The sequence below is a fragment of the Oryzias latipes genome, chromosome 18, assembly GCF_053564925.1.
Source record: "Oryzias latipes strain Hd-rR chromosome 18, Olatipes_Hd-rR_3.1".
NCBI classification, from domain to species: Eukaryota; Metazoa; Chordata; class Actinopteri; order Beloniformes; family Adrianichthyidae; genus Oryzias; species Oryzias latipes.
This window is the reverse complement of record NC_136254.1, coordinates 34778791-34802160: the sequence shown is the minus strand read 5'-3', so window position 1 is coordinate 34802160 and position 23370 is coordinate 34778791. Positions and strand designations below refer to the sequence as shown.

At 44.0% G+C, this 23370-nt stretch overlaps 1 protein-coding gene and 4 non-coding genes across 6 annotated transcripts; 1 reads left to right on the top strand and 4 right to left on the bottom strand.

Annotated features, from left to right (window-relative positions):
* Window positions 1-776: 776 nt before the first annotated feature.
* LOC111946368 (small nucleolar RNA SNORD14) lies at window positions 777-869 on the bottom strand. The gene has a single exon (XR_002872048.1). It is a non-coding gene; the product is annotated as a small nucleolar RNA SNORD14 (small nucleolar RNA).
* A 467-nt stretch (window positions 870-1336) lies between these two features.
* LOC111946367 (small nucleolar RNA SNORD14) lies at window positions 1337-1429 on the bottom strand. Its single transcript, XR_002872047.1, has one exon. It is a non-coding gene; the product is annotated as a small nucleolar RNA SNORD14 (small nucleolar RNA).
* A 275-nt stretch (window positions 1430-1704) lies between these two features.
* LOC111946365 (small nucleolar RNA SNORD14) lies at window positions 1705-1797 on the bottom strand. The gene has a single exon (XR_002872045.1). It is a non-coding gene; the product is annotated as a small nucleolar RNA SNORD14 (small nucleolar RNA).
* A 229-nt stretch (window positions 1798-2026) lies between these two features.
* Window positions 2027-2119, bottom strand: LOC111946366 (small nucleolar RNA SNORD14). The gene has a single exon (XR_002872046.1). It is a non-coding gene; the product is annotated as a small nucleolar RNA SNORD14 (small nucleolar RNA).
* Window positions 2120-5768: 3649 nt separating this feature from the next.
* trim2b (tripartite motif containing 2b) lies at window positions 5769-23053 on the top strand. Of its 2 annotated transcripts, XM_078936620.1 has the most exons (15): window positions 5769-5995; window positions 9997-10079; window positions 10156-10440; window positions 11185-11333; window positions 12119-12299; window positions 12397-12656; window positions 12732-12870; window positions 12947-13132; window positions 14478-14673; window positions 16323-16426; window positions 16511-16678; window positions 16758-16926; window positions 17594-17664; window positions 17741-17881; window positions 17959-23053. In XM_078936620.1, exons 3-15 carry the CDS (start codon window positions 10342-10344, stop codon window positions 18109-18111), a joined length of 2016 nt encoding a protein of 671 aa, XP_078792746.1. In that variant the 5' UTR covers window positions 5769-5995; window positions 9997-10079; window positions 10156-10341; the 3' UTR covers window positions 18112-23053. The 2 variants fall into 2 exon arrangements, with proteins under 2 accessions (XP_078792746.1, XP_011485489.1); XM_011487187.4 differs by having other exon boundaries at window positions 9997-10440.
* The last annotated feature ends 317 nt before the right edge of the window (window positions 23054-23370 follow it).

The window sequence follows — 23370 nt, the reverse complement described above, 5'->3', positions numbered from 1 at the left end:
CAACAGGAACTGTTGAATTATAATTCTTTTGAACTTTCTATCCTGCAGGTCTAGAAAACCGTTCTAGCGATAGTCAATAAACTCCAAAATGAGACCAGGAATTCCAACAAAAGATTAAAGATGATAGAGACTGTAATTGAATTCCTCCTGGGAATGAGATCCACTTGATCTTAGTGCAGTTGTTGCAGCAGACTTTCATCCACTAGGTCAGGGGATCTTTACTGAGCTGTAGATCTGCTCCACCTTCTACCTGGACTTGTTCCAGCCTCTATAGGACAAAGAGGTGCTGCTGTACTTTAAGGTCTTCAGACTCCAGTCAACGTTGAACAGCTCGTTCACGCCTTTTTGGTCCTATATGTCACCACTTAAAGGTGCCATCAAGTCAGCTTTGTAGGTGTAGACAATTCTTAGGACTTTGGTTCAATCAATGCCATTACCTTTGACGAGGTTTAGACAAAAGTTTAGTTCTAGTCATGTATGACAGACTGAAGGAAAATTAAACCACATTTCAGAATGGTTCCAAAACCAATTAACACTATTCCCTCTAAGAACCTTGATGTAGAGAAAGGACAAAAGATTGTTGAAAGAATCTTTATTAAAAACAACAATTGACAACCTGGATTCCAAGTTCCTCAAAGAACAAAATCTGCACAACATATTTGGTACGTGAACTTCACTCCCAGAGCAGCAGGGGTGGGGCTTAGTCCACCTGTAAGGACAGAAGACCCAGGTTAAAACATGTGGAAGTCCTGACGGACGGCAAGCGCCGCCACACGTCACTCAGACATCCAAGGAAGGTTTGGGCCGTCTCTGGTCGTTAGACCTCAGGTGGAAACTACGAATGGCAGGAAATGACATCATCACAGTGAATGGTAAACATAAAGAGACCCCTCTGGTCGTACACACCTGTGAGCCGCCGGTCCTTCAGCTGAAGGTCACCTGGAAGACATTTCAGGAAGTCACTGAGACTGCAGAAGAAAAAAGATCTGAGTTCTGAGCTACCGCGTTCAAACCATCATGTCCATGCGGTACTACACCAGTTCCCTCATTCTACACACAAGTTAAACCAGGTCCAACTTTGACCAATCGGACTCTGCACTTCTGTGTGGAAACTACACAGCTCTTTACACGGCTCAAATTCTATCACACCACGTCTTTCATATCAGAACAGAGCTGGGAAAGACAAAGCCAACATACGCTGGAGTCACACCAAGCCTTTTCCTACTGTAGGTGGCAGACATGCGCTAGTTTCATGTAGCGACTGTGAACATGACATGCTAAAAGAACATGCGTGTTGTAGTACGGATCACACGCTCTGTGGACGAAGCTTTTCAGTTCGCTCAGACATCCAAGGAAGGTTTGGACCGTCTTTGGTCGTTAGACCTCTGGTGGAAACTACGAATGGCAGGAAATGACATCATCACAGCGAACTGATAATTTATCTGCTACAGGAACAACCTTCAGTGATAAACCACTGAATCATTTCATCCAGATTTACACGACATGGGAATGTATCCATCTGATGTCTGGTAGATTTAAAGACAACAGCAGCAGCGACTAGAGATGTCAAGACACCAACCTGGATATCTGTCACGTTCCACCCAGACAGGAGTGACTCCTGGACTCTGAAAGTCCACCTGAAACAAAAACAGTCTTTATTTTCACGGCTTAATCCAGATTTAACACCAGACTTTAATTTACAGTTCGCTCAGACATCCAAGGAAGGTTTGGACCGTCTTTGGCCGTTAGACCTCTGGTGGAAACTACGAATGGCAGGAAATGACATCATCACAGCGAACGGATTTCAGTTCTTTAAGCTTTCATAACAGTTGAAGGTGTCGAACCAATCACCCGCTAAATTTCATCCAGGATAGAGAACAATCTTTACACACACCTTTGTTTCTGGGTCCAAAAATCAGGTCCATCCATCGTCAAAGACTCCTTCAAACTGAACCAGAAGCCTGGAAAAGATGTCAGAATGTCAGACACGAAGACCAAGACCAGCAGCAGAAGCTACAAGCTGCTGTCGCTCAGACATCCAAGGAAGGTTTGGACCATCTTTGGCCGTTAGACCTCTGGTGGAAACTACGAATGGCAGGAAATGACATCATCATTGCGACCACAACCCAAGGAATCCCCACTTGGTCCAGCACCTACTCACCATGTTCATCGTGGGAGAACGTCCATCTGAAAAACAAAAGAACCTAGTGTCATCTCTGAAATGAAGCAGAGATTTGTGTTATCCACATGGATACCAGATAACAGGTTCTCTCATTCAAACACATACTTCACCACCAAACATGAGGAACATCACAGAAACATCTACAGTGTTCCATACATGTTGGTTGGTTCTGTCAACATTCATTTTAGATTGTGTTTGAAACTTCTCCATGTAGGGTTTAATCTACATCTAAAGCCTCTTCATGACTCGTTTCTACACCAACAGCAGTTTTTCTGTACCTTCATTTGCCCCTCAGACTGGGAGCAGATCCATCTCTGGCTCCTGAGTCACACCAGCATCTCAGGAGCTCTGAACTGAAATCCAGCTCTGGAGAAGACAACGTCCCATCATCCAGGGAAGGTCCGAGCTCTTTAGCGTTCCAGTGGAATCACAGCCACCGAGGCAGATGACGGTCCAGGAAACCAGCCAACCTGGTCTGAGATGCTGCAGGAAAACCCTGAAAAGACAAAGAAGACGAGTTAACATAAAAGACTGTCCCACCAAGCGTCAGGGTCGGGTTTAGTATGGTCTGAGTTTCCACTCAGTTGGACCATCACGGCCAGGTCAGAAGCTCATTTTCCCCAATCCACGTATGGTATTTTATAAATAGAAATTACTGCATGTTGTATGAGAGAAGACAGCAGGCAGTGAAGTGGGTTTAACAGCAGCGACGGATTGTTCTATTTATCCATGGACCTACAACCAACGTGGACCCCCCCCCCCCCCCCAAAAAACGGTACGATTCGGTACCTCAAACAAGAGCTGGGGTCTCAAGGACTCCATTTAAAAATGGGAACGCTAAGGAAAAAAAAAAAAAAAAACATACTGCACCAGACTACAGCTGGAAACAAGGGATTTGACTTCTGTTAAAGTTTAAAGGTTACAGTTAGATAAATGTACAGAACCTAACTGGTTCCTGTTAAAGACCTCTCTCCGCACATTAGACTACATCCATCACAATAATGATAGAATAGGTTATTACACAACAAACCACGTGGTATACACTATCGAAGAAGTTACTTTTGGGTTCGACTTTCTCCAACTCTTAAAATACCCGGATGCGTGTTAGTCTAGATAAGCCTTTTACACAAAAACTAATTATTATTTGGTGGCAATTCCATCAAGTTTAAAATTATTTTAATGTATAAAATAAATAATAAAGGAAGTGCCGTTTCTGGACGAAACCATGTGAGACGTAGCTGAGTTTCATCAGCAGTGACGTCTGATGCAGAGATAATCTACATCCATCCGATCAAAATGAAGCTCAGATTGGCTACAAATGATATCCTCACGCGAGAACACGACGTCAACAGCAAGATTCATGCATTTGTTTTAACGCGCAGAAACACAATGAAGCACAAAGTTACCATGTTTGAGGTCCTCCGTTCGGCTCTGCTCCGTCAGCGGGAAAGACTGAAGCGGCTCCGCTCTTCGCCTTATATCCCTCCACCCGGCTAATCTGACTGTATGCGGCGCTATGGCGCCACCTACCGGATCGGAGGTCTAAGAGGGGATTACAGGAAGAGAGGTTCAGGACGCGTGCGCCCAAAACCACTCTCATCCATAAAACCAGCATAATGATGCGAAAAAATAATAATCAGATAAAACATAAAAATATTATTTAATTAAGACTGTGTTGCCTTTTCTATCTATTGTGAAACTGATGTTATTTGACATTTTTTGGTTTCTATGTTCAACAGAATAAACATGCATACAATTAACTTACTTCCAGTGAAGTCTAAAGGCCTGTTCACACCGGGACGAATTTCGCCGGCGATTTTCGCCGACGTTTAACGCCTCGTGACTAAACAAAGGGCACCAACGAGAGTGTGCACACCGACGCGAAAAAACGCCAGGCGTTAAAGCGTCAAAAAAAAAAACGCCTCGGGTTCGTTTTTTTTTTTCGACGCGTCGCGTCGAAATCTACTCGACCAATGAGAAAGGCGCTTTTGCTCACGTGTCTGGAGCTTCTGAAGTTACAGTAAAACACAACTTGGGGGCGCTCAAACACAAAACTGCCTTGCTGAGCACACATACCAGCGAAGAAGATAGACGCCAAGTAGCGTCTACACAGCCGCGAAGCAATAATGACGGACATTCTAAAATATCCCCGAACCAAGCACCAGTTGGAGCTACTGGTGCTTGAAATATTCATGTTTTCTTTGTATTATTCGGACAAGCGCGTGAATACTTGCTCTCTTCTTCTGAGTGAAAAGCGACTTTAAGAAGCGTAAAGTTGCGCAGCGCCACCTTGTGTACAGGAGTATTTCTGTTTTACATTAAGCGCCATCTAATGTCAGGGAATGAAATTGCATGTTCACTCCACTCATCGTCAGCGAAAAACGCCTGGGTGTGAACACAAAAAACGTGGCGAAAAACGCTGGCGAATAACGCCTGGCGAATATTCGTCCCGGTGTGTACGGGCCTTCACGCTGAGAAAAGCAGCTTTACACTGATATACATCAGATATTTAAACAATTGTCACAAAACAACTGACTGTTTGCTAGAGAGCAAATCCGAGTCTATTCAAAAGATTTGGTCACAGATTAAAATGAAATCCTAAATCCAAATTGCAGTCCAGTACATTCAATGACTGTACATGAGAACTGGACTGATTGACTCCTCCCCCCCAGTGTTCCAAACAGGAAGTACCTGCTGGTTCCTAGAAACCAAGATCCCATAAACTTCAATCAAACAGCTGTTACTCAATCGCTCTATTGGTCAGAAGAACCTTTCTGCATCTGATACCTTTTTTTAACATCTTCTTGATAATCCTCATTACTTTTCCGTAATTTTCTGTAGTTCAAGGTATTTAAGTTATAAACTGACCAATCAGATGCCTCAATAAAAGTACAAGGAGCCCCCTGACCCCCACAGCCAACATTCAAAACCTTTGATTGACAGATTCCGTGTGGTAGGGGTGCGGTCTTTCTTCAAGCTCACTCCTGATTGGTTAGAAATCCTGACTCGGACCATTCACAACGTAATGGCGGCTGAATTGACTTCATTTGGTTGGAGCCAGCAGGAAACCCTTTTCTTTGGGTGACGTCACACTCACCCGCTCCAGTTTTCTCACTCAGTGCTCCACATCTGGTGTTTTCTCTGCTTGGATCTCCCAGGGGTCGTTGACCTGACAGAGGATACGTGTTTGCCAGCATCTCACCGCTTTGGCCCTGCACCACCACATGGGTTTGAACTTTCCATGGCCTTAATCCAGCTCTGTGAACACTTCACGTCTGTCAAATTTAGATGAAAGATTTTCATTCTCTCTGTATTTTATATCTCAGACCTTCAGGATTGATCTTTTCTGTTAAATCCATGTTTCAATGTCACTGACTTCACTGTCAACACGTATTGCATCAAAGCGCCATACGAATAAAGTTTAATTGAAGATGACCCGGTCTGTTTTGAGTCAATGATCCACGTGAGTGCACAGGGCGAGCGACGTTGATTAAAGATGGACTGAAGGAGGAGAGAGAGTGTCAAACCCCTCCTCCAGCACAGACTGACTGACAGACTCGTGGACCAACCGTCTCTCCTCTGGATCTTTGTCCCGATTGGCCACAGAAGGCCTGAAATCTGATCCCCCGTCACCCCCCCTCCCCTCATGGAGGTGGTGGTGATGCTGCTGCAAGCTGCTGGTGTTGCCGTGACGATGATATCCTCCCCCATCGACACGCTCACGGAGACGGAGGAGAGGCAGCAAACAGGACAGAGTCACGAAGGACGGCTTCAGGCCGGGGAAGACGTCCCACCGACCGACTGCCAACCGCGGTGAGCGCCGCGTTAATCTGCTGGATGAGGGGAGAGACGCACAGATGGATGGATGAGTGAGCGCTGGGCGGATGGATTGATGGGTGGAGGAATGCTGGAGGGTGACAGCAGCAGCTGGAGCACGCTGGGTTTTCCTGAGAGAGGGATGAAGGATGAGGGAGGAGAGGAAGGAAGGAGGATGAGATCAATCTGGACCTCCTCAGCAGCAGAACACAAACACACACACACACCCACACACACAAGTGTCTGTGTTTGTGTGTGTGTGGGTGTGTAGGGGGGGTGAGCTTCCAGGCCTGAATGAACACGCTAGCATCCAGAGAGCTAGCATCACTTCCACGAACACGAACTGAGCTGACACACATTCGTCACTGCAGAGACGCACAACATCAGAGATGCTGCAAAAAATACAAACCAGGGGGAGAAACCAGAGCAAAGAGAGGAAGTGTGAGCAGACAGAGCGTTGGTGAAACGCTGGTATTTACGGTGTTTACAGGAGGAAAAACAACAGGTGACAACAGAAAACCAACAGGCCCGTCAGGAAACCTCACATCTTTTCAGGAAGTGAAACAGATTAGGTTTCCTGCAGGAGCGTGGATGGAGAAAGATGGAGATCCTGGAGTGTTGCTTGGTGGGTTTTAAGGCCCGCATGGATCCTCTGACACCTCTGTGACCTGAAGGGGTTTAGAGCTCTCAGGAAACACTTTGAATCAGTTCGGTTCCTGAGCCTGGATATTTGAAGACCGCAGGTCTAAGACACGGCCGTTCTAAGATCCACTCCGATCCTCTTTTGATCCATTTCCACAGCATTCCCACAGGCTTTTTAATTATTAGTTTCAGACTCTGAATTTGAGTGTTTTTGATATTTTCAAGAATCATCTTACAGATAACTTCAGAGCATCTGCCTTCTGGGAACGATCCCAACAGATAAACCAAATAAACCGTTAGATCTGGGATTTTCTGTTGTTGCAGTGGTTTTACGTGACTGTTCTTTGGGTTAAAACCTAAAAACTTAAAAATGCAAAGACTCAGACCTTGAATTTGAATTTTATTGAAGCTGTTGGGTCTCTGTTCACATCATAAGATGATTTCGACGCTGTGGTTCTTCTCCAACAGGCTGCACAAACAGGAGCGACCTGAACAGAACCAGACTGATCTGATGCCACAAAACACATTTACACAACATCTTATAGTCGGTTTAACCGAAGAAAGCAAAGCATTGTGGGACGGCGAGGATCCTCTGGTATGTGTCTGTTGTGGCGTTCTCCTTCAAGAATGGCTCCTCTTGTCTGTCAGTCGGTGTCAGTCTGCGGCGGGTTCCGCGCCGGTTCTGCAGCACAAAGCTGCACAATCCTCAGCAGAGAAGTCTTAGTGTGGGGGGGTCACCTCTCTGCTTGAGCTGGAATCCCCCCCCCCCCCAATGATGTTGTGATGAGGCCTGTGTGTCAGACACGTGTGTGCATGAGGCGCCCTTCATCAGGAAAGAGGGGGCGTGTCCTCCGAGCAGCGTTTGTTTGAGGGGGAGGAGGTGCAGAAACGGGATTAGCCATAAAATCTCTGGTTTCCCTGATCCATAATCCCCCCCCCGCCCATACATGAAATATTCACTGGAGTTCATCTTCTGCATGAAGATGTGAAACAGATGTAGAGACACAAAGAAAGAGAGACGGAAAAAACGACAAAACCCCAAAATTCTGTTTATCAGCTGCTGACAGCAGGTTTGATGTAAGGTAGCAAATGTTGCAGTTCTCCAAATGTCCACAAGAGGCTGGTTTCACAATGATTCAGTTTCCCATTGACTCTGACCAAACATTCACTTATATACAGTTGGGCTTCAGAAATATTTGCAATGTTTATTGCTTTAGTGTCAATGAGTGTGTAAGTCCTTTTGATTGGCAGGTGGGAGGACCCGTTCGTGGACTCAGGAATACTCTGACTCTACTTTAACTGTCAATCTTCAGCACGTTGTGATGGTGGTCAGAGCTCACTTTAGGCCTTCTCCCCAGAATTCCCTGGGTGACGTCGGCAATTCTCCATCTGGTGTTTACTTCTCAACGGTTCTCTGGGTTCACTGAAGACGACAGACTAAAATCCTCCATTTTTAATAGTTTTTCTAATCTCCATGACCAACCAAAGTTTGATCTTCAGTCAATGTTTGTGGAAACGCAGAAGTTAAACTTTAACACAGAGAGACACCTTTGGCTGAACTTCCTGAATCTGTTACTTTCACATGTCAGGGACTTTTCCACATTAATGTACAACCGTGATGGTCAGCCTCAGAAATGTGAGCTTCTGACAGACAGAAGACTCTGAACCCACCGCTTCCCTCTTTCAGTCAGACCTGGACCCTAAAACCATTTCATCTGGTCTTTTGTTAAAAAAAAAACAAACAAAAAAAAAACAACCTCCCCTGCAGTTTGTTGCCATGGAAACCGCCCCACCCCCTGTCTGACTCCATCCTCCTCAGTCACTTTGAAGATGTTTAGCTGACCTACATTTCTGCTCCTGGAATCCATTCAGCTGATTTTACAGAAGGCGTTTGGGGGGTTGAAAGCAGAACTTTACCTCCAGAATTCTCCAGAACCCTGCTGAGAGTGGGGCTCCTTCCTTAGTGTGGATCATTGGTCAGACGAACTGTCCGCTGAACGTCTGTCTCAGAGAACAGCAAATGTCCTCATGTCAACTTTGGCACAGAAGTTGTGCTTTCAACAGTCTTCTGGTTTAGTCCTTTCCTCCACTTCAAGGGTTTTCTCAGTCTGGCTAAAGATCACAGACTGGATACTTTTGAGCGTTTGTCTTGCAGATCGGTTTAAATTCATTCTTCTCCTGAGTTTCTCCACATCGGGGTTTTGATTCTGAAAGGCCCAGTCTACAGGCATCTGGACCATTGACTGTATCAGAGAACTGGACCGAGTCAGAGTGACGTCATCCATAGAACAGGATTGACTAACGATTCCAACCAAATGGTGGGAACCGCTTTCTTTGGGAACCGCTTTCATCAATCAGCAGTGAGCTCGTTGGAAGTCCACATCCCTGCCACGTGAAATCAGGCTACACAAAATCAAAGGTTTTGAATGTTGGACATGGAGGCCAGCAGGCTCCACCTACTTTAATTAAGGCAGCTGACTGGTCAGTTAATAACTTGAATAACTTGGAACTACAGAAAAAATGTAGTCAAAAAAAGAGGATTATCGTGTTTAAAAAGGTATCAAGGTAAGATGGTTATTTTCGACCAATAGAATGACTGAGTAACAGCTGTTCGTTTTTCTATAGAAGTCTAAGGGATTTTGGCTTCTTGGAGCCACTTCCTGCTTGGAATGACTGGGGGGAGGGGCCACTCAGTCCAGTTCTTGATTGGCAGGTGGGAGGACCCATTCATAGGCGAGTCAGAGTCAGTAGAAAACTGAATTGTTGTGAAACCAGCCACTTGTGGTCATTTGAAGAACTGCAACGTTTGCTACCTTTGCATCTAATCGGCAGTGGAAGGGGGGAGTTTGGCTGAAACATTTGTCTTGGACCAAACTGTGACTCAATACGAGTCTGAAGTGTAGTTATCGTGTACAGTCAATGAAATGTATATTTAAGCTCTCGGAGAGTCCCTGTAATCCTGTTAGGATTCTCTTTAGCTGTAGAATTCTGGAGTAAACCGGTTCTTGGATACAATCATTGAAATGTGGATCCGGTTTTTCTCCTCCAGGCGTTTGTCTTCACAGTTTTCATTACTGTGCCTTTGCTGGTTAATGTGAGTTGTGGAGCGGTTACTCATTTACATTTAAACTTAGCTAACTTTAGCAGCTTTTGCAGTAATGGAATAGAAATGAGGATCAGTCCAGGTGAGTCCAGGACTGACGGCTGCTCCGGTTCTGGTGGTAAAAAGCTGTAACAGTTCTGGGAATGTGTGCTTGCTTTGTGAAGCTCTACCTGTGGGAACCACCTGTGAAGAAAGGGATGCCAGACAAATCTGCTTCATCTCATTTTTCTACCTTTGTGATCCTCCACTGCAGGACGGAGCAGAACCTCCAAAATTCAACCTGACGGGACCGGACGGCCCCTCTGGGAGGTTTGAGACCACGACGACGGTCAACAGGTTGGAATAAAGAAGAACACCCTTATCTGCAGAGGTGACCCCCCCCCCCTCCAACACACAGTGAAACTCCAATCAGCAGGTCAGCTGCTCATTATGGGCTGCCAGATGTGGTGTGAAGAACCACCGCTTGAGTGTGTGATGGAGTAAAGCAGAGGGTCTTCCGAAGACAACACAACCTGAGCAGAGAGCCCCTTCCTCTGGCTGCAGAGACGATCACGGGGGTGTGATCGGTGCCCCCCCCTCACCAGGCTGCCTCTCGTAGATGGAGGCCCACCAGCACTCCCCTGATACCAGCAGTGAGGAGTGCACCGTCCTGGAGGCCCCACCTGGAAAAAACTCCTGCCCCCAACATGCAGCCAAGGTGAGTCTCCTGGACACAAACGCTTCCAAAGCTCAAAGACCCGTAGACGTTTTTCTGATGTCCAAGGTGCAGGCCGTTCTTTCCACGTGGCTTTGGCTCCCCCTGCTGGGCTGAAGGTTTTCCTGCAGCTCCCTCCTCCAGCTCTCTGTTGGTTCCTGGATTCAAAAAACGCTCAAAACCACAGAAAAAAAACTTTAAATCCACGCTGACAGGTTACAAATCACTCCAACAGGAAGAGAAAGAAGTAAAAACCTTATGTTGGAGACGTGGTAGCTGGGATGCTGCCACACCGTTTCGTTCAGCTTGAGCCAACGTTTCATTTAATATATTTTCAGAATATTCCAGTAAAACATGTGCGAGCAACAGGGGAACACAGCTTTTGTGAGCTCGCCACTCTAATAGCGTTTTAACATCTAAAAACATTTAAAAGTGAAATTTTTCTCAAGCAGTGTCGCATTAATGCTCGAGGCGTTAGGAGGCTATAGATCAAAATCCCTAATAGGAATTTACATTTGTAAAAGATACTAAAAGTGTTGTTTTTTTTATTTTATTTTAAATGGTGGCCCTTATTTTAGGTCAAAATAAAGTTGTGGTTGCAGACTTAAGCTAGCAGCATGTGAAATTTTGTAAAATTCGCTCCAACAAAAGTTTTCTTTTCCCATGTTACGTAAAAAATCACCAAATTTCACCTGAAAATGGCATCACGACCTCCGTTCCAGACTTGACTCTTCGTCCCACCTGCAGGTCGCTGACGTGTTCTGTTCGGCCTGCGAGTGCGCGCTGTGCAGCGACTGTGTGCCGGAGCACGAACAGCACCCTAAGGTGCCCCTCAGCCAAGCTCTGGAGCAGCACCGCAGCCTCCTGCAGGAGAGGCTGGGGGCTGTTCAGACCAGGTACAGCCTGAGACCACCACCACCACCAAATCAAGTTTTCATTTAGTCTTCTTCTATCACAAATGTCAATGTTCACCTTAAGGCTGTGTCACACAGCCACCATGTACGGTTAGCTTATATAGGATTGGTGAAAATCGATCATACGTGAAAAAAGTTGTGGTTCTTTATGTGAAATTTTTACAGATATATCGTGAACCACATTAAAACCATGAAAGAAGCACAAATAAACCCCACAAAGAACACGTAAACACGCACTTCATTCAATTTCCTCACTTTGACATTCAGAGCACTGGACAGAAATCACATCAGCACTATGGACAGCGATTCTTTGTTTTAAGTAACCCTTGTGCTATCCTAGGCACTTTAACATTGGGAGTTGGGTCATCTAAGATAGCACAAGGGTTAAACATTCAGGATTCCCCAGGTTTGCACCAGTTCTAAGCCAGCTGCTAGGTTGAGGCAGCCCACCGAGACAGGTGTATGGAAGGCTCTAAAATGTTTATAACCATCTTTCTGAGTTCCAGTTTTAGGATTTTTCCTGTCTTTTCAAAAACCCTCCAACCTCTGTGCAAAAGCAAAAATCACTGGAAGCGTTGACTCCTAGTGGACAATTAAGGAAAAGCAAAGCAAGGATTTAAAAAAGGGAACCATAAAGTACAGAAGACATAACAGAAAAGTCATTTTTCGGACGACAAAGACACAAAAAGTGGAATAGGCATACATTTATGCAAAAATATAACAATACCTTTACTTCCAATCCTTTCATTTCTGTCACTCCTCCAAAGACTGCCCCAGATTTCGGATGCGCTGTCTTTCGTCAAGGAGATTCTCCACCAGCTGACCAGCCAGAGAGGCTCCATCGAAGAGGACATCCAGTCCAGCTTTGAGGATCTGCACAAGCAGCTGGACGTTCGGAAGAGTGTGCTGCTGATGGAGCTGGAGGTCACGTACGGACTCAAACAGAAGGTGGGAAACGAGATGAGAACCATTTATGGCCAGTTTGAGCTGCTTCTTTCTTTCTCACCAACTTAAAATCTTTAAAAAATGGATTGTGTTTTCGCAGGTCCTTCAAGCCCAAATAGACAGACTCCTCCGTGGAGACGAGGACATCTCCAGCGTCTGCACCCAGACGGAGGAGGCTCTGGCGGGCGAGGCATGCGCCGCAAACCTGCAGGTGGAGCGCGACCTCGGGGAAAGGCTGGGCGAGCTGGCTCACCTCTGCATACCCAGCCAGCCCGAGGAAAACGACCAGCTGGATCTGATCCTGGAGACAGATGGGCTGAGAAAGTCCATCCACAACCTGGGGACCATCCTCACCACCAGGTGGAGCAGCGCTGAGTCGGCAGGACTCCAGCCGCCATGACGGAGAAAATCTCATGTGTCATTTGATGTCTTCAGCGCGGTGGCGAGCCAGAGTGAAGCCATGGGTGCCGGTCTGGAACAGTCCATCGTGGGACTTCCTGCCTCGGTTACCATAGTTACAAGAGACAAATCCGGAGGGGCCTGCAAAAGTGGCAATGCCATTCTTTCCGCTGAGGTAGCGCCGGACGCTCAGTACACGGTTTTTCGGGAACGACCTCACACAGAAATGACCGAGCCACCTTTTCATGCAGGTCTTCACCCCAGATGGCAGCATCGTAGACGGCGAGATCGTTGACCACAAGAACGGCACGTACGAGTTTGTGTACACGGTGCCGAAGGAGGGGGACTTCTCGCTGGCTCTGCGGCTCTACAACCAGCACATCAAAGGGAGTCCCTTCAAACTGAAGGTCATCAGAGCCTCAGAGGTGGAGGTAGAGGTGGGTGGAGCCACCTTGGAATTTGGCATTCATCCTGTTGACTGGTTGGTGAAATAGAGAGAGATCTAATCTAACTTTTTAGTCTACTTTTCCAGTCTGCACTGGAGTTTGTACGTTTGTATGTTTCCATTTGTTTTGCAGGTGTGAATGTTCAGCAGAACTCTGGTCCAGATCAATCTGTAGTTAACCTGACCACCAGAGTCTTGGTTGACTTGGAAGTGAACTCTGATACGGTTCACTTGAGTGTGTGATTAAGCTAATAGCAGAAGGGAACCAAACAGAACAAGTGGTGGAAGTCCTGAGTACAAAAGTAGCCTCAACTCACACCCAAAGACGTAGGAACCAGAAAACGGTTGGACAACGTCTCAACAGTAATAATGAAAACACCTTGACCTCACAGAAAAGGACCAGTACGATGTCTTCTTCATGACTTCAGTCTTTCCTGGTCGGAGCTCATACTGAGCAGCTGTCGGAGTCGTGGTGGACGTTTCCAGGAGGTTTGGTCCGCTCTGGTATTAAATACAGGTCTGAGCCTTTTTAGGACCAACCCTCTCAGAACCGGTACCACAAGACCACAAGATGAATCATTCTAAAACCTGATTTAACTCTCCCACTGACTTGCAAACATAAACTCCAGTCTGGCCTCACTGAGGGAGTTTCACGTTTTACTGAAAAGTACAGATACTTCATGTTTAATACAAGGTTGACGATAAAAATGTAGTGCTGCCATGTGATTAATTTTTCTGTGAAAAATCTCATTTTGAGGTTTTTCATTTAAATTTGTGACATTGTGTTGCAGATCCAAATGCAACTAAAAAAAACTGGCTTTCTGAAGTTTTTTAACAAAACAGACTTCCAACCTTTTGGAGTTTTTTTCGAACTCGAACAATTAATAAAACGAAACAAAACCAAACGTCAGGTCCGGAGACTCTAATTTAACACATAAAACACTTTTGGGAGCAATCCAGTAAAACTTTATTAATAATAATAATGAAATGGATTTATCTGCGCTTTGGACAGCTCGTCAGTTTATATCCCTTACAGACGTAATAGCTGTGGCTTTGTTTTGGGGCAGTCCTCTTAAGAACTACAAAGTCGCAGATTGATGACATCACTGCAGCGGTGGATGAACAGTAGTTTGTCTGGAATTCATTAATTGCAATTAGCACAACAATGTCACACCTAATAAAAATCTATGTTTTTGGCATTTAATTTTCTTTTTTGGATAATTGTCACTGCTTGTATTAATGCCATTGCTTTTTTGGTAAAGCAGGCCTCTCCAGTAAATGAGACCCCAAGTCTCGAGAGATCGTACTAACATGAACCCTACGTTTTTCATTTCCAGGTGTCTCCCTCCACAACAACAGCAACCAACTCAGCAGCCAATGCCACACCCTCTACCGGCTCCTCTGAGGGGGCAAAGCGGCGAGGGAAGTCACCCGGACAGAAGAAGAAGGGCTCAAAACGAGCCAGCAGCGCCCTGGGCACGCCGCGGCGCAAAACCCAGAACCCCATCGAGGATGACCTCATCTTCAAGATTGGTGAGACAGAAATGTTTGATCTAAACGGTTTAGTCCCACAAGCAATATTTGGAAAGTTCTGCTGAGCAGCTGTAGCCATTCCTGGTTCCACAAGACGGCGTTTAGTTGGAGGTTCTTGCAGGTTTTTAGGGCGAAGAACACCTTTGATCATAACTTAGTCACAATCAAGGCTAGACAAGGACTGTTGGCGTGTCAGAAGAACAAACCAACGTCCACACAAAAGGTCAAGGTTCTTTTCTTTTAGGCAACATGACAAAAAAGAGTCAGTTAGGATCAACATGACAGGAAGGAAGCTACACAACAAAAACAGGTCCTCCACCTCGAAGAGGTCCTCTTTTATAGGTGGTTGGCTCCAAACAAACCCAAACTACTAATCAAATTCAAACAACATGTCCTATGAAACAAAAAAAAAATCAAAACATGTATAAAGTTTAAAAAAAGTCCCACAATTAACAGGAAAAATACAAAACAGAAATAAAACCTTTGGCTTTTTAAACAGGCCAAAAACAAGAGCTGGGTCCACTGGATGATTCAGGAAGTGCTCCAGAGGAGCCAGGAAGTAAAAAGGAAAAAACACCAAGAAAAACACACAGAGAGCAACCAAAATCAGGAAATTACACTGGGTGATCAAACTTTACAGTTGAGAGTGTTTGTGAGCAGGCCTCCAACCGGCCCCTCCAGGTTTAGGTCCAGAAATGAAGGACACCTTTGTTTTCAGCACTTCAGTTGTTTCAATACTAAAGGCTAAATAAAAAAAGTCTTCTTTCATAAAAAGACTATCAAAAAGTGCTTACATTTAAAAAAAAAAAAACGTCAGTAGTAAAGAACGTGTTCTTACTTTCTTCATCTTTTCTTTTCATGAAGCATCAGAAACTAAATCTTGTACCGATCACAACACAAAGCTTCAACGTCATGAATGAAGTCAGAGGAGCAGTGTTTTTATGCCTTTACATATGCAATATTCTCCTATACGTATATTTAAACTGGAAAATATGTGTACAACTTTTCAAATCATTATGTTGTACAGTTTAACACCAATAAAAGAACACATTTGTTTTAAAGTGGTGCGACACTTTAAAGTGGAACTTGAAATCAAAATCTAGTAAACTCTCTGGCAGTGCTCTGTTTAAAAATAAACTAATGTAAAAACACAGAAAGGGTTTGTTTCATCTCAGCCGTGCACTTCCAGATCGCCTTCCCGTTTCCGCACACAACCGGGTTTAGTCTGTCGTTCGAGCCTCCATTTTCAAAGTCACTCCCCTTAGCGTCCCCCGTCCAAGTCCCAAACTCTGTCTTTGATCCTGACTGCGTGTGACTACGCACAGCGGAGTGTCATCATGTCATCAGTCTGTTCATTCCCCAACAAACACAGCAACCAAGCATGCACAAACACAGGAAGAAAAACACAAAATCAAACATATCAACAATTTCAACAAAACACAATGAGTGTCACTGTCAGTTACTTTCACTAACAAATCCACACCTACACAGTGACAGACTTGTTCTCAGTCACAGCAGGTGAAAAAGGGTCAAAGCTGTTCCTGGTCCGTACCAAATGTCAAGATTGTAGACCGCTCAGTAAACCCGTACAGCAAAAATATTCATGCCAAAAAAGGAATTCAAATTCTTTGAATGTCCTTTCTCTTCAGGGACAAAGGGAAGGAATAAGGGGGAGTTCACCAACCTTCAAGGAGTGGCTGCCTCTTCCATCGGCAGAATACTGATAGCTGACAGCAACAATCAGTGTGTTCAGGTGCACAGGACTGGATCATGTGCTCAAGTCGTCTGACGTTCTTCTAAACGTTTGTTCCAACACAGAAATGTTTGATTGTTGCAGATTTTCTCCAATGAGGGAGAGTTTAAGAGCCGTTTTGGTGTTCGCGGACGCACGCCAGGCCAGCTGCAGCGACCTACAGGTGTGGCTGTGCACCCCTCTGGTGACATCATCATTGCCGACTATGACAACAAGTGGGTTAGCATCTTCACCAGTGAGGGCAAGTTCAAGGTTTGTGCTTTGTTGGTGATGGGGGGTCCTTACCGCACATGGACGGTGTGTTACGTTGGCTGCATCTCCCCCCTGCCAGGCCAAACTCGGATCCGGCAGACTCATGGGGCCAAAAGGAGTTTCCGTGGACCAAAATGGTCACGTGATCGTCGTCGACAACAAGGCGTGCACCGTCTTCATCTTCCAGCTGACCGGGAAACTCATCACCAAATTTGGTAGTCGTGGCAACGGTGATAAACAGTTTGCAGGTACGGATCGGTCCAAGATTGACGGGGGCTCACGAAGACTTTCTTTGTTAAACTTTACTATCCTATACAGATCAACATTATGGGACTTTTGACCTTTAAGAACTGATTTAGAACATTCAGAAACTCAAGCATCTCCTCCAAGGAAAATGTCAGTGTTTTAGAAAATAGGATTTTTGCAATCTGTGAATGACAGCTGTAAAATTCTCAAATAAAGCTCATGTGGTCATAGAAAAGCAAAAGTTAAAATACTGTGAGGGACATTGGTCGTAGCATTTTTTTGTCATATTTATCCTTAAAAGTCGGATGAGGCTGAAGTTGGAGTCTGATTTGTTTAGCTTCCACTTTGAGAGTTATGGGTTAAGGAAAAATATGAATATCAATTTTTATGGTTCCTACTTGAATTCTAGTTCATTAAAAAGTCTAAAGCAGCTGCAGATACTTGACAGAGGATGAAGATAAACTTTTCCCTCAAAAGTTAAGGGAAACTGGAAGCTTTGGTTTCCTACAGGTTGGTCCGTGAAAATATTGTCTGACATGAAACTGGTCTGTGGCCTGAAAACGGTTGGAGACCCCCGACATAAACAACAGTCATTCTTTCCCCCACAAATGTTAAAATGAAGAAAAAAAAACGTTGTTGTTGCATTGAAATGATGTTTTTCACCTGCAGGTCCACACTTTGCAGCAGTGAACAAAAACAATGAGATCATCATCACGGACTTCCATAACCACTCCGTGAAGGTGGACTTGCATCATTACCACCATGAGGGGGCAGTTGCTACGGTAACTTCAAACTATCTTATTTTTCCTTGGTCAGGTGTTCACCCCTGAAGGAGAGCTGGTGTTGAAGTTTGGCTCGAATGGCGAAGGGAACGGTCAGTTTAACGCTCCCACGGGCGTGGCTGTGGACACTAATGGAAACATCATCGTGGCTGATTGGGGCAACAGCCGGATACAGGTACAAACACTCGCCTGCTGGCTTTGTGGCCAACAGAAAGTATCGTAACAGCAGATGTTCTCATTAAAAATCTTCAGGTCTTTGACGGCAGCGGGTCTTTTCTGTCGTACATCAACACGTCTGCTGACCCTCTGTACGGACCGCAGGGCCTGGCTCTGACCTCAGACGGACACGTGGTCGTGGCCGACTCTGGCAACCATTGCTTTAAAGTCTACCGCTACCTGCAATGATAAAGGCTTGGGTGGGTGGAAGGAGCAGGAAAAGACGCTCAATGCATGATGTCCGATGATAACTGCATGGACCTGTGACAAGGGTTGACTGCAAGATAATGAAACTACCTGAGAGTTTGGTCGTCATGACAGCGTTGAGATCATCAAGAGAAACGAAGACGACATGCAATGGAAACCAGAAACTTTTCTAAAGCCAATTGCAGAGATGGGAGCAAAGAATGAAGAGAATCTCCAGGTACAAAACATTTCCCCCAAAGGTTGGTGCTGACGGCTTTAATGGTAGAACAAATGTTTTCTAGGGTGAATGATTTAAAATCGTCTTTGGAAAATATCAATTTTTCCAATTACAATGGTTGCTAAAATGGACGAGGAGATATTATAAATACACAGATGCGTGCAGAGGAGGATTGTGGGTTTTGCCATCCTGTGTTGTGTGTAAATGATGGCCCCTGATATTTTTACTTAAACGTTTTAGTTTGCATGTGATGGTGAACTTTGGATGAAGTGTTCCATTGACTTCATGATTATTTATGACTTTGGAACAGTTAAGGATTCGTCCATAGACCGAGACACGAGCCACTTTGAGCCAGCGTTCCTTTCACGGTGAGATTGTTTGATTTGTTGAATGTTTTCTTTGCGGTTCATCTGCTACAGATTGAGTTCCTCATTCCTGCCTGAGCTTAACTTTGATTGTCTGGATGTCTGTGTTCCCTCTATATTTGCATATTTTTTTCCTGAGAAAAACAGAAAAACCTACAAGTTCTATTTGTGGGAATATTCATTCACAATGTGTGCAAAACTTGAACTAAGGAACGTCCTGTATTACAGTAACATTCAGACACAAATGTGTGAACTCAATTGTCTTAGTAAGAAAAAGAAGGACCAGACGGGGCATTCTAGGAGATACAGATTCTTTTTTATGCCTTCAAAGGTCTAGAATGTTCCCATTCCTTTATCTTGAAAACTTGGAGGTTCTAGAATGTTCCGATTCATCCTTCTTTATAATTTAAATGTTTTTAAATGTTCCAATTCTTTATGACCTAAAAAATACAGAATGTTCAGATTCATCCATGTCTTAGACCCAGAGGTTCTAGAATGTTCAAAACTGTTTTTCTTCATGACTTCAAAGTTCTAGAATGTCCTGATTCTTTTTTTTAATGAAAACTTGAAGGTTCTAAAACATGGCTGCCCAAATCCAGGCCTCGAGGGCCGGTGTCCTACATGTTTTCCAACCAACCTGCCTTTGAAGCTTCTTTATTGGCTAAAACACACCTGAACCAGATAATCAGCAGCAGATAAGGCGGGGTTTCTGGAGAACCAGCAAGAGGCCGGCTTCAGGCCAGGATTTGGAGAACTCCTGTTCTAAAATGTTCATGTTCTTTTTTTTTCTAAGACTCGAAAGTTTCAGAATGTTCGGATTCATCCCCACTGTTAGGTTCTAGAATGTTCCAATTTCTCCCTCTTTATGACTTGAATGTTCAGTTGAATCCCTTTTCAAGAGTTGAGGGTTCTAAATGGTTCAGATTCCTTCCTGCTGGTGGGTCGATGGCTCTAGAATGTTCAGCTTCGTCCTTCTTTACAACTTGAAGGTCCTGAAATGTTCAGATTCTTCCTTTTCTTTAACCTGGATGTTCTAGAATCGCCCGTTGGTGTGGATTTACGGATTCTAGAATGCCTTAGATATTCATGAGGTTCCCTCAGTTGCTTGATCCATTCCATCCTGTGGGTCCTCATCAAAAGAACGATGCATGAGTGTTTTAGGCTGCATCTCCGGACATGGTTTAAATGTGTTCATGAACAGCTACATGTCCACAAAACAAACTGGATGTTTACAGGCAGCTGAGTAAGAGGACGGAAGATGAGGGTGGACTGCGAACAACCACATTTTAGTCATTTCTAACAAAAAGGTCAGAAAATGTGAAACTTCTACTACAACAGCAACTCCCTTTAGGCTTGTGCAGTTATAGAGGACGTTTAATAAATCTGACCGGTTTCTCTGAGATGCATATCAGTTTAAATTTCATGTCATATTCGTTGGTAATCCTCCTCAGTGCTGCCTGAGCCTGGTTTTACGGTAATCCTCTTTAAGTACCACGTCTGTAATAACCAACAACAAGAACATCTCTTAAAGTTAGAAAAAACTGGTATGTGTTCCCTTTCATGAAGGAATGTGCACAAAAGCAGTGTTTTGTCACCGTAAAGAATGACTTTGATGACAGTGAAACAAACAAAAGGGACAGAAACGATCGGATCTGTTGACAAAAGACTGGATGTTTGATGGAGTTTGGTGCAACAAGCTGTTATCTGCAAACCTAAGCAGTTTTAGCATCTGATGCCATAAATACTATACGCACAGAGCTGTGAATGAGCCGCTGAGTGTTGAGTAAAACCACATTCCCATCATTCCTCATGAACGGTGAGGTCAAAAATGGGAAATGACCAAGAATTTACAGACTGCATTCCTATAAAGTCCCTTGTGACACTACAGCCACGTTTCCACTGAGCGGTCCGGTCCGGTATATTGAGAGTTTCCATTATAAAATGGAGCCAGACTCAACCGTACCATTTTTGGGCCCCCGTTGGTTGTGGCTCCACAGAAAAATGAAATGGACCGGTTAGGGCAGAGCCACTGTTGAAATCTGTTGATTAGCTGAAGGTCATTACGACGAAAGAAAGCTCCAAGAAAGCAGCTGTATTCTTCTTTGCCGCCCACAATCGTCTCTCAGACAGCAGTAACCCTTGTGTTATCCTAGGCACTTTAACGATGGGAGTTGGGTCATCTAGACCCACTAGACAGTGCTCTGAACCAATGATTTGTGATCTTCACTGGTGTCCATGGATTACATGAAATCTTTCCATCTTTATCCACCTTTGTCATGGTAGGGAGAACACGTCAATGGAAGGGGGGGGGGGGTCATCTAAGATAGCACAAGGGTTAAATGCTTTGTATCTATGAAGAACCAAACGCCAAAGAGCTGCTGGATGACCTCCATTGGTGTTGTTAGCTGAGTGGAAACGCTCACCTGGATTACCAGGACCATTCTAAAACGGACCGCACCGTACTGCTCATTGGAAACATGGCTTATTATTCCAATAAAGCATTTACATGATTTATACAAGACAAAAATAGACTTCTGCTGCATTGACACAGAATGGGACAGCTTTTTGTGCTTTATTTTCAAACTGAACTGCTATCATGAATTCTTTAGAACCGCTGTCAAGGATTTTTAGCTTCTTTTGTCGAGTCTTATGAAAGCATTAAAATAGGACTGTTATCAATGCAATATGTACACGTTGTGTAAAGGTTAATTTATTTTATTTATTTCTATGCATGTTGTCATTGGATTGTGTTGGAATTCTGAAGTGCCCACAGCCTTTTCATCCGTTTTGTCTTAAAGTGGGGGTGTGGATGGTGTTTGTTGTGAGTGAAGATGAGAAGTCCTCAAATAAAACTTGTCTATGCTGTTGGGGAACGAGGACCAAGCTAACAGGAAAAGAAAATGCTTTCAAATGGCCTTTTCTTGCTGGAATCATTGAACAAGTTCAGCATTTAAGCTCGTTTAAGCCTTTTCTTTCTATTACTTCTTGGTTTTGTTTTGTGTTTCATTTCTTTGAATGACGACTAACCATTGACTGTATATGAGAAATGGACTAAGTGTGACATCATCCATAGAAAATGGTTACTTCCAACCACATGAAGTCAATTTGGTCGCCATATTTTGTGACGCTAATGTCGCTACCTGATGTCTAACAGCTGCTCGATCCGTCCACGCATGCGCAAAAGTGATGTCACTTCCTCCTCGTGACCGACATTGTGACAGTTAAGCAATTTGATTTAGATTTAATCCCGTAACTTGTATACATTTCTTATATTTGTTGCTCCAAGATTGTAAACCTGGGTATTCATTATCAAAACATTAAAAATAAAAGATGTTTTAAAAAGATCAGCTCCTGATATCTAGCATTACCTCCTGTACGACGGTACGAGCCGTTTAAATAGCAGACCACTCCGTGATCACAAGAATTTATGTTTTCCTTAACAATGGAGAGCTTGCCTCAAATTAGTTAGTTAAATAGTTAAGAAAAATACAAGAGTCATAAACTAAAATAAATAAATAGCTGTTAAAGATCGTGAACCGTTAAGTTGGAGCCAGACGTTGTCAGTTCTCTGGACTGAGCCTGGTGAAAGCGGCCTACACCTAATCTGTCAAATAAACATTTTCAATGCTGGGGCCAGCAGGCTCCACCTACTTTTGTTGAGGCATCTGATTGGTCAGTTTTTTACTTGAATAACTTGAAAAAATATCATGAAAATAAGAGCATTATCAAGAAGATGTTAAAGAAAGTATCAGATCCAGAATGACTGAGTAACAGCTGGTTATTCCTCTTTGGAAGTCTGTGGGATTTTGGCTTCTTGGAACCAGCAAGTACTTCCTGTTTGGAATCCGGGGGGAGGGGCCTCTCAGTCCAGTTCTCAGATACATTCAAAGGTTGGAACTTCACAAGCTTCAATGTTAAATCAGTTCTAGAATGTGGGAAATTCAAACTCTGGCTCCAAACTCCTTAAAGAAAAGAAAATTCTTTCTCACAGTTAACAAATGAATTGGATGTAATATTTTTGTAAAAATGATTTGTGCTGCCAACAGTCATTGTCTGTAGGTTTGTATGACCTCAGTGTTGGCTGGACATTCAGTCTTACTATGAGTAGATCACATACAAATGTTGTTTTCTAGGATTTGATTGAACACGTCAGATGACAAACGACCATCACCTATTGATTCATAGACTCAAACTCACAAGAAGAAATGCGGCTCCACGGTTCGCTTCAGTCACCTGCCTGCTCACCTCTTTGTCTCCACTGCTTGTCTTGTCTGTTCATTGGTAAAGTCAGCTTGTGAATATCCACTCAGCACTCAAATAAAATACTCCTCCATTACCTTCACTCCTCTGCTTCTGTTTGGTTTGTGAATCACTTTTATCGACACCGTCTGCTGGAGGAACGTTGAGTTAAAGGATATTTCCCCATTTCTTCATTCACTGCTGGTTTAGATGTTTATTTAATACACCACATCAAAATAAACCAAGAAAAGACGAAAGTATCATCTGTTTATATAGTAGCTACGTATTAAAGCACATTTTCTTGGATTTTATAAACAAAGAAATGCAGGAAATCTTCTTTAATCGAGGAGAAAACCAGACAAAAAGTTAATCCCGTTAAACTATGGCAGTAAAATAAAACATCTCAAATATCATTGTCAG

Coding starts and splice junctions, on each gene's coding strand:
- trim2b (XM_078936620.1), top strand. CDS start 10,342: ATGGAGGCCCACCAGCACTCCCCTGATACCAGCAGTGAGGAGTGCACC. Junction 11,334..12,118: donor CTGGGGGCTGTTCAGACCAG/GTACAGCCTGAG, acceptor ACTCCTCCAAAG/ACTGCCCCAGATTTCGGATG. Junction 16,927..17,593: donor CGGTGATAAACAGTTTGCAG/GTACGGATCGGT, acceptor TTTCACCTGCAG/GTCCACACTTTGCAGCAGTG.